General features: G+C 48.7%; 1 protein-coding gene across 1 annotated transcript; it reads left to right on the forward strand.

The window, feature by feature from the left end:
• Positions 1 to 207: 207 nt before the first annotated feature.
• Positions 208 to 10,819, forward strand: LOC126546097 (uncharacterized). Its single transcript, XM_050194177.3, has 4 exons — positions 208 to 364; positions 7,194 to 7,374; positions 9,163 to 9,304; positions 10,619 to 10,819. Exons 1-4 carry the CDS (start codon positions 262 to 264, stop codon positions 10,703 to 10,705), a joined length of 513 nt encoding a protein of 170 aa, XP_050050134.1. The 5' UTR covers positions 208 to 261; the 3' UTR covers positions 10,706 to 10,819.
• The last annotated feature ends 483 nt before the right edge of the window (positions 10,820 to 11,302 follow it).

Below are 11,302 nucleotides of genomic sequence, written 5' to 3' on the forward strand. Positions count from 1 at the left end.
ATGACGTTTTCCGTACATAGGCCGCGTGTTTAAACAAAGGTCCGGGCTGGCACAGCGCACCTGATGAGCTTGTGTGACCGCGCGTGGTGGAGATAAAAAAATAACAGAAATATGAGCCCTTCTACGTGGCGCACGTGGAAATCAAGAATAATGAGGCAAAGAAGGCCACGATCGCGTGTGTGCCCATGCCGTCGATAAAGGGAGCACCTGAATGACCTGCAGCGAGAGTCTGCAACGCCGCGCTGGCAAGAAACCTTGACGATGTTGCGAAGAAAGGAGGCGGTGTTGTGCTGCGCTGCTTTGGCGCTGATTGCCTGCTCTTGTTGGGCTTCCGTGCAGCATCCCGTCGTGTCATCGTGCCAGTGTAAGCCTATTGATTGCTTAATTAGGTAATTCATTCGTAACGGTTTAACGTCTCGAAGCAATTGCACTGAGTTTGTGTGAGATGCGATTGTTGTGGAGGCTCTGGCTTAAGTGTGACGGCCTGAGTTTTTTTTTTTCACCTTCACATAAATGTAAGTGAACGAAAGTTCTCGCAACTCATCCCTAATGAAATGCCCACCACGGCGGCCAGGTATCGAACCCGGGTCCTCGTGTTTCACAGTAGAACGGCATTGCCCCGGAGTAAACGCCGTGGATCATTGTAAGTCGATGTGTTTAGGCAGCTCTCTCAGAAGACATTTTGGAGCGATATATACCACGCACTTATTACTTACACACTCCGTCAATATATAAGGGAAAACCGGATTTGTGTCCAAAGCCGGTAACATTCCTTGTGGGCGCTTGTAATGCTGAAAGGTTCCATAAGTGTGATTCTTCAACAGGGGAAGAACATAACAAATAGCAGTACGTCAGGGTCGGACTTGAACGTTTGTAAGAATGGCTGTTTGAACGCAAATGAAGTGCTTATACTTTTGTATTGGCGAAAAGTATACGTGCGATATCTGTGCGATATTCGTACGTATACGATATACATGTACGTAAACGATATACATGTACGAAGATTTACGTAGCGGGCAACGCTGCTAAGGTCATAAAGGGAGAGAGTAAAAAACGAAAAACAGGGTGACCCTGAACTCGCTGAAAATGTTAAAGGGACGATAAGAGAGAAATAAAGGCTCAGAGATCGGGCGACCTACACGCACGTGTGAGGGTGCGCATTGATTGATTATTAGCGGTCGCGGAGACCAGTCGGATTGAGGTACACTGCAACAACACCCTAATTTGTTTTCGCGGGCCACTGAAGCGCACGGCCACACGGCCACAGTCATGGATATTCGCTGCCGAAAGTGGTCCTGAGGACAGCCAGTTCCGGTGAGGGCAGCCCTACACGTCGCATCGAGAACAAAGGCGCAAGGAGTGTTAAACATCTTGAAGGGGCAGCGCGAAAAAACGAAGACAGAAGGCAGGAACACACAGGACAGCGCTGAACTCACAACTAACTTTATTCGAAGGCATACACACACTTATGTACACAACCCATAGCCACGTGCTCTCCCATCCATGGCGTCAGTATCAGTGCGCAGGCAAAAAAAAGATTATTGAGGCATTCCATATCAGAAAAAAAGGGTCGCGTTGTGTAAGCATGCCATCGTTATATTTGCATGATAGTGAATTTGAATATTTAAGCCGCCTCATAGCGTAGCATTAGATTAAATGGGTTTGCATGTTTTTTTTTTTTTTTGCCTGCGCACTGATACTGACGCCATGGATGGGAGAGCACGTGGCTATGGGTTGTGTACATAAGTGTGTGTATGCCTTCGAATAAAGTTAGTTGTGAGTTCAGCGCTGTCCTGTGTGTTCCTGCCTTCTGTCTTCGTTTTTTCGCGCTGCCCCTTCAAGATGTTCAACCAGTACCAACTCGCCCAAATGTCGATCCTTCTGGAGTGTTAAACAGTCTCATCGTTCCCGCAAAAGTCACAGGTGCACTTTTCTTTGGAGAGAGGCAGATCCTCGAGATACTTTTAGCACTTCCTTCGAAGTAGCGTCGCACGGTATCAAGGCAAGAAATAGGAATGCGTTGCGCCCTTTGGTGAAAGAAATGTCAGAGGCCTGCGCAGCACACGCAGCACAGTCACAGCGTAAGCTGTAGGAGCGGCTCCATAAGAGTTCCATTTTCGGCAGTAGGCACTAGAGGGTCTTCGCGGTGATCTTTTCGCATTGTTTTCCCGAGAACGATCAGAGCTGTCCGTCTGGCGTCGACGGCGAGCTGCAGCTTGTGCTACTCTCTGCACAGTGGTCTGCTGAGCCCGACGTTGCTTGGTTGCAGACGCGCGTGTAACTCTACGACTCGCTTGTTCAGTAGTGGCTCGTACCTTGCGAGGAGGCGCCATAACGTGTACCGAAGAGTACACGCAGGTATCCAGACTACGCGACGCGCACGTCGCATCCCTTGACCCGTGGCACGATACGGTGCTGTGGGCAATGGTGATTACTTATTTGCATCCCCTTTGAAACGGAGCGGTGACAAATATTCACCCAGCCTGCTTGAGTTAACCAGGTCAAGCTACATGCAGCATGCAAATAGCTACATGCAACTGCTACATGTCGGGACACCCGGTGGGAAACAATGCAATCGCAATGCAAAGTGTGCACGTGTCGACGCCACGTGGAGCGCATGTCACATGTCGTCACAAATGGCACGATAAGATGCTAATGATGATTATGATTTATGAGGCCTTGCTCCAGAGCGAGGCTGAAGTCGACCAGCGTCGAGCAATCCGCCTGGCCGTTGAGACCGTGAAGACTCACCGTCCTCAACGCGCGGGGACTGCTTCGTCCTCACCCCCTAGCTGCACGTAGGTTAAGAGGCGGGCATCCCAGCTCAGTGGAATAATAGTTTTCAATCAATCAATCAATCAATCAATCAATCAATCAATCAATCAATCAATCAATCAATCAATCAATCAATCAATCAATCAATCAATCAATCAATCAATCAATCAATCAATCAATCAATCAATCGGCGTGAATACTACATCGCGTGTCTCCTCGCGCGCTAGGAGGCGTTTATAGCGCATGTTTCCGGCTCGAGCTAGCGCTGGCATTTCTCAGTGGCAGCGTAGCTGACTCCCGTGCAGTGTGCCCGGGTTCAATCCCGGCGGGAACTGGGTATTTTTTTCTCATTCCCGGCGATAACTGCGATGTACACCGGCGGCAGCGGCATTGGCGGGCAAGATCACCAGCAAAAGCAGCTACTGTAATGAGCCCATAACAGCTTAAGCTGTAGAACCTGACTTCGTGACCTGTAGTTGCTGTGTACGAGGAAATTGTTAGATAGAAGGCGTCGCAGATTTGAATCTATATTCACCACGGAGCGTGCGTAGTGACACTTTTGTTCGTTGCGATTTTTGGAAAACTTCCAAAGCACACACGCCTCTTTTCAGGACATAAGCATAGTTCATCACACCCTGTAAGCAAAAAAAAAAAAAGCAAGAAAATGAGGACACCTAAACACTTATGAGTTGTGCGTGCGAAAGCATTAATGTCCATTTGAGCCCTGCTAAGTGGTCCTTCGAATTATGAACTCCTCGCGGGCAAGCGAGTGCGTTGAGGTGCTTTGCTAATGCCTCCTAGATAGTACAAGGCCGGTGTACTTCGATCCATAACGTCATGTTACTTGCCCAACTGCCACATAACCTAATGGAGACGCTCCCGAGCAAGCCGCGGTGATTTTGACATCACCGTTTTCGTCACGCCGGGCTTGGAAATGGAAATTTCGTTCCAAATGACATTATGTCATAAAGCCGAGTGCAACTACAGGCCTGCTATCTACGAGGCGCGGGTTTAGCCCAGTGGGCAAGACACTCGGATTCTGAGCGTGGGGTAGTAGGTTCGAAAGTCATTGCTGCCAGCGTTTTTCTTTTCGAAGTTATCTTGCTTTTTGTACATTAATTTCTTTATAGCGATTACTGAGGCGAAGTTGAAATACAGGCGAGAACTTGCCCGAACAAGGAACGCGTGGATCATACAGGCTTCCGAGAGCGAGGGTCACGTGGCGATGCCCTCACGCTCACCTGGCGGGGCCAGCAAGCGTTCCCTTTAGCTCGCTCTGCTCCGTCGAGGCGCCCACGTGATGTGGCGTCGCAGCCAATGGGAATTTAGGTGCCATTTCTCTGCTACAGACGCCGGTTTTTTTTCGCTCTATGGGCATTTGACGCTTTTTTTCGTAAACAAAATAGACGTGCACAGACCATGTGTAACCGAACGTGCCTTTTGTCCTATGCATTATAGTTGTAATATATGAAGAGTCATTCAGCACAAGGTACCGCAGATCAAAAGTCTACTCACTAGGAAATGCGCGGGTTGATAGACGTTTTTACCAGTGCACTGCACCTTCGCAGCCCAAGGATCTTTATCGCAGCATTATCGCCTTGTCTTTATCGCCGTCTGCCGGTAGGTATTGAATTCACGCGTGCTTATACCTGTGTACATATTGTAATGATGCATCACTTTGGACAAGTGAAACACGTAGAAAAATGGGAAAGTTATACACTTTCGCAAGAAACGAATCCACAGAACGATGTTACACCGTTTCTGATGTAGTAATCGGACTGTACGCGTACAGACCTGAAATCAAACGGATTGGCGAAAGCGGAAACGAAATAAATGCATTCTAGTTAGTCACAACTTGATCGCATTTCGCTTGTCCACAAAAATTGATCAGTGAGCACTTTTATGCGAACACTGTGCGCCTCAGAACGATTAATTGGCCTACAGTCATTCAGGCGCGGGCTCAACGGTTTTGAGCAACACAGGTGCTTACAGTTAGCTCACGTGATTTACGACTAATGCGAAGAGTAACCGCACACCGTCGCGCAAAATTTAAGGGGACTTTTTACGTGAACAATGTCAGTGCAATCAGCTTCACGTCGTCACATGACTTTCGGTACACTGAGCGAGGTTATCCCGAAAAGTGGACGTGCCTGTGGGTTAGTACGCGCCAAGTTTAAATCTGACAGGTCGACTAGTTGGATAACCGAGTAATCCACCCTGTCCTCCAGTTATCCGTGAATTCCCTATTTTCCCGTAAGCTACAAGGACAGGACAATTTATTAGAGGAACCGTAGAGAAATCGGCATGAGGCAATATTCATCTAGCCGGCTGTTCTGCCATAGGGATGAGGAAGAGGAGAAAAGGAGTCAGTGTTTTGAGGAGCGGTGATGAGGATAAGCAGCATGCGACGATAGAAAAGTTTCCGTCCCAAGCATTCGTTCGTAGCACTGAATCTAATCCTGCGTTACCAAAAAATTATAAAAAAGGCTTGATTACTCGTTTCGTTGATATTATACCTGTAAAGCTTTCTCACTTAACGACCTGTGGTTAATTAGAGGTAATGAACAGGCCAGCGTCTGCCGTTAACAGTCGTACTGGGGACAAACGACACGTACGCGCTACATTTTCTCAGGCAATTTGCAAATATTGTGGTGTTACCACACCACAATATCTCGTCGGATGTAATTCAAATATTGTCGCGTAAAGGCGATATTCAGGCTTAGCCTTACTTGCCGTGGTTGCTTAGTGGCTATGGTGTTGGGCTGCTAAGCACGAGGTCGCGAGATCGAATTCCGGCCACGGCGGCCGCATTTCGATGGGGGCGAAATGCGAAAACACCCGTGTACTTAGACTTAAGGTGCACGTTAAAGAACCCCAGGTGGCCCAAATTTCCGGAATCCCCCACTGCGGCGTGCCTCATAATGAAATCGTGGTTTCGGCATGTGTAAAACCCCATAATCTAATCTCAGGCTTAGCCTTTGCCGGAGGCTCGCATGACCACGTCGGATGCAAGTTGGCCGCATAAACTATAGTTTGCAATATACGAATTATGCGCACCGAGCTCAAAACGCGGGAGGGTAGTCACGTGATTCGAGCTAGTAATTTTGTTAGGGAAGAAGGGCCTGTCGTCTTGGCTTATTGCAGATACATTCTGCCTGAATTTTCATTTCGCACGAGTTACGTGCTAGTTATGTGCTATCTAAACCTGGCCCATTTCCACACGATTACTCCAGAGGCTTTCAGCTCTACTTGCCCCGACTGTGGGGCTGTTAGCAATCTCGCACACATGCTCTGGCGATGCCCCTCGTTACAGGGACCCAATCGCATCACAGAACAAGAATGGAGCTCTGCCATCCGGAGCTCAGAATATGCACGTCAAACTTGGGCTGTCCAGAGAGCCCGCGATGCGGCGGTTAGGCTCGGCCTACCAGTCCCAACGTGGGAGCGGCCCGCAGCTCTGCCCTAGGGCAAAGCTTCTCAGGACCTTGTCATTAAAGTTCCTTGTCTGTCTGTCTGTCCTGAATCGAAGATCACGGCGCGGCTTTACATACAAGTGTATGAAATGGCTATTGCAGTGTTTTGCTCGGCATTTCAATCGATGATCGCTTTAGCGCTTCCTTCGGTCTTTGTTAGAACGCTCTTGTGCATTTCCGTGCGTCCGTAGAACTCTGTTGGGGAAACACTGCTCCCTATTATATATGGCTGCTACTTTATGTTCTCAAACGCTCGGGAGCGCTGTTCCAGCATTGAAATTTTATTCCATTCAGTCATTTTTCTGCCCTAATTGTCTGTTCACCAATGAGCGCTCCTCGCCTATTTAAGGTGCTGGAAGGTAGGCGCGCAGACAGAGACGCGCTCTATATTCCCCACCTACCGGCACCACCTGCCCATACACTACACTTTACCCTCCCTTTGGGGAAAGGAGGGGACTTCCTCAAGAGTGAGCGAGTAAGGGAAGAACCTGGATACATAGAAGTTGTTTAAAGAAACCTACAGATGTTTGCGTGGCACCTGCACAGCATTCTACCGTATGTGAGTGTGCGTGCGCATATTTCTGTGCTGTTTGTGCGCGTGTGTGTGTTGTGTATGTATGCCGAGTTTTGTTTATTTCATGATCACCATTTCCTTGGTCATCGCATGCACACCCGCAAGGACGACTACTGTAGCCGTTAACGCTCTCCCCTCGTCGATACATCGGCGCCACCTTGAAGGGTATTCTTCCTTGTTTACAGCTCGACCGCAGGGTTGATGAAAGGAAAAAGAAACGAGGAGATGACGGAAAGAAGGGAGTGCTAGAAGCGTCATCCTTGTACTTTTCATTTCCCTCGTTCTCCCACATTTCTCGGTTGCATGAGCGTTCGGCGCTGCCTATCGCTACATTCGCATACTGAACACTCACCTCCGTCTGTATACCGCAGCGGAGCCGAGTTTGGTCACCATCCACAACTTGAGCATCGAGGACGCCAAGGTGGGCCGAAACATGACCATACACTACGTCGGCGAACTCCACGAAGTACTGCATGGTCCGCTGATCACCAAGTTCACCATGTGGAACTCGAACGGATTGAAGATGCCTTGCGTGCAAGACATGGGTTCCTGGTGGGTGTCCTTCGTTGTAGCATAAGAAACATAGCTGAATTTTAAAATTTGTCCCTCTTTTTTCTGCTCATGGTAACACGTCATCTGCAAGTTTGTGGTTATTTATGAAGCGGACACGCAGAAAACCACGGGGGGCAGACTGGTGAATGAAGCTTTAGGAACTCTCCTCTAATTATTTTAGAACGAAATTTTCTTGCTTGAATCTCGCAAGATTTCTGTTTTCCAATATTTCCTTACTGGCTGAAGCGCAACACTTGTAGCTACCGCAGACATTTGCGCCAGTTCCCTACTGCATAATTCATGTGGGAACCTCTGCGGTTCGGGAATGGCTTTGGAGATCCGTGAGCGCGCGCGATGCGCAGTCTCGGAAGCCATGCCTCGTTAATGGGATAAGCATTCTCTGGAAACTTCACCCCAGTATGCATCTATATTCTCTTTCACAGAGCCAGTGACCCCAAGTTGTCTACTAGCTCAGGTCACTGGGCCGAGCTAGCTGGCCGCGGTCTTGCAAAACAGACAACATTGGTCTCTGGGTAAGTGCTCGAATAGATAACTTGGTGCTGTCGGGCCTAGTAGACAACTTGGGTCACTGGGTATGGGCCAATGGGTGGCTTTTCATACAGACAACTTCGGGACAGTCCTTCAAAGGACAGGTCAAGCGGGCGGCCGAGTCGAGTGGGGCCTTTGACTAAAGGGTCTCCCACCATTACACGAAAGTGCTTTTAACCAATAAACGTTTCTCTCCCTCTCTTTATCTCGACGCTAAGTATGTAATAATAGTATGTGCCCATTCGAGCGCGGCTGCTGGATGGATAGCCACTGCAACGAAGTTGCAGCCAAGATGCTAGGAATACAGTGGTTGCTACAAAGTTTCAACCAGGGTCCAGTGACTAGAGGAAGATGTAGTGTGTCGCAGGATCACTGGGCATTGCGGTTGGTGGCGAGATTGCCACTTCGTTTGTGTGTCTGCTGATGAGCACGTAATGTCTTGTCATTCAGGTATGACATGTTGACACAAAATTTATCACAATCGTCATCGTAACATATAAAATATATGACTAATTACGCACCCACCACAATATTGCTAATCGCTTCAACGTCGCCCATCGTTTCCAGAGGATGGATGAGCCGCCAATTTTCGTTGAGAGCGCTGGATCATGGTTCCGATGCTGGTGCTCGCGATGACTGAGCTTTGCACTTTTACGTTTTTCATTTCATCGCTGCTATGGGCTGCAGTCTGCCTTAATGATGACGGCTGGCTCCATAGCTGTGCAATCCTGAACCAGCAAAAAGCGCGGGAAAGTTAGCCAAGAAATGGATGCTGAGACTATAAGAATGGCACCACACGACTTTGTGTAAGATTAGTGAGTTTTTAGAGCAAATTCTGTTCGCTTAACTCGGGGGCAGCTTGCCACGGCAATGAAGCCAAAACTACGGAGGCGGCGCCTGCGCACGTGTATCAGTATGCAATTATAGTCCGCTTGTCAGATAAATAAGCGTTTTAATTTGATATACGAGTGCTCAGAATCTGGTTTCGAAATGATTAAATTTGCAAGTATACACTTAGGGCTACAGAAACCTTAGGATTATGGACGATACTAAGGAACTACTTCGGCGTGTGCAAGAAGAGCATGTATTTCGGTTTCGTAGCTTCAATTGGCTCCACTGTTAGGTAAAGTTGTCCCCTGGCACAGTTGTGCCAATCATTTCTAGTCACGCTAAGAATGTATGTTGACGGCCGTCCTGACTCGTTTACCACAACGTTGCCCTCCCTACTGCGCTGCGCAGTACATACAAAGGCTGTGACGGCGAGTCTGACATGGAGAAGACAATAGGGGAGCCATGGAAGAACACCTGCCCTATTCCGGCCGGTGTCTATGCCTCAAGACTGGTGTTCTTCATCCACCCAATAATTAAAGCCGTGCTCGCGGTGAGTGCACGCTTGGTGCAGCAGGAAGTATTTTTTGAAGAGCAGGTGCGCGTGGGAGCCTATGGATTTCATCACATAGGGGTCAGTTCTGTTATGATTATTACGATAGCGACGACAGTGGCGGGAAAGAGCTTCGAGGTGGTCTGGTAAAGGGACAATGACCCCCTTCCCCCTAAATGAAAACAGAAAGAAAGCTAATATTAGTAAGTCTCAGAGCGTTCTACATAATTCATTAGATTAGTTTTCTACGAACGACTTTCGGTTTTGGTTTCGCAGTAGGTACGTGTGTGCCGTGACACCACGGCACAGAAGATGGTCACGTGGGAACAGGTTATCAGGACGTTTCGGCACTCGCTCCAGTTCTCTCGGTGGTCTGTTATAGTGGTACGCTGCCACGTCGCGGCGCGCAATGAGTAGCACTATAGCAGACGACCGAGCTAGCGGGAGCGATTGTGGAAATGTCTCCATCTACTTCCCCCACCGTGACCACCTTGTGAGCCATGACGTCATTACACACACGCACACACAAACACACAACACAACACAACACACAACACAACACACAACACAACACACACACACCTCCCGTGACACCAAAACCGAAAGTAGTCCGTGGAAAGCTAATCTCGTTGATTATTTATAGCGCTGTGAGGTTTAGCATATCGTTTTTCGACGGACGAAAAAAAAAACCCAAACTATCCCAAATGGTCAAAATTATAGCGGAGTCCCTCGCTACGGCGTACCTCACAATCAAATTGTGATTTTGGCAAGTAAAACCCAATAATTTATTTTTTAGCAAGACACACACAGCGCAGCGTGTATTCCTTCTCTCTATGGGTACTGGTTGCGCCGCACCGAAAAACATTCCTACAGGCACCCCGCGCTCAAGCCCTCCACAGTTAACCGCAGCGTCGCACCACATAGCCTAGCGAGTAGACGACGCTAAATCTGAGGCACTTAATTCCATTTTGCGATTTCGCTTTCGGTCGCTCATCACTATATAGGTAAGAGTGCCCAAGACCGGCAAATGTTGAACTACGCTGGCCGTGATGCGATGAAAGGCACGGTCGCACTAGGACACGGCAGAACGAAGAACCCCGAGCTTGGCCTTGGGACTGTCGAGTGATGAAGCAGGGGGCGCGAGAGAATAGTTTCGTAGACTGACTCTAGGCGTACTACTGGCAGAGTGCTTTGGGGTGTCTCTCTGCTTTTGAGATACTACTTCAAGCGTGCAATGCTGCAGTTAGGTCGGTATGTTCGCCCCTGCAGCGCGTACTGTTCCTTAATTCCTATTTCTTTTTTCTCACGTTTCAGAACGGCACGTTTAAGGTGCGAATGGATGTGACCAGCGGTGATGTCAAAGTTCACTGTCGAGTACTTGACGTGCATATTGAAAAATAAACATCAGCAAGAAAAAAAGAGCAAGCAAGAAAAAGAGGAACGGTGCTCTCGGCGTATCATCATTGCGGCGCACGAAATAAACACGTAGGTTAGCGCGCCAGTACAAAGGCTTAACCAATACCTAAGCGTGTCAGTTCACGGAACAACTGAGCATTGTAGACGTGTCCACCAGCCCCAGTGGCGTAATCTTGTGATCATGACGTTAACTACAGCACATAGAGAATTCTAAGTGCAACGACCATGTTTGACTTACGATTTTTGCTGCGAGCGCCTTCGCGGCAGCTGGTAGGTGTGCAAGCACCTTGCGCTGAAGCTTTCCATAGTTGAGAGCAGCTAGCACCAGTACGCACAGGCAGTACCGAGCAGCAAAAGCAAAACGGGAGGGGCACCTGAAACATTTGCTGCGACATCTCTAATCACCTATCGCTAGGGGAGATGGTCCGAGACCAGCAAATGTCCCAAGTGCGCATGCTCCACTTGACTCGGCGCGCTCGCGATCCAGATTAGAAGCGTGAGCAGTGCCGACCTTCAGCTTGGCGAAGAACGGCGCTCAGCAATTAGACGAACGATGAAGTGTGAGTTCTTGTTGTGTATAGC

Source organism: Dermacentor andersoni, chromosome 10 (genome assembly GCF_023375885.2).
Source record: "Dermacentor andersoni chromosome 10, qqDerAnde1_hic_scaffold, whole genome shotgun sequence".
NCBI lineage: Eukaryota > Metazoa > Arthropoda > Arachnida > Ixodida > Ixodidae > Dermacentor > Dermacentor andersoni.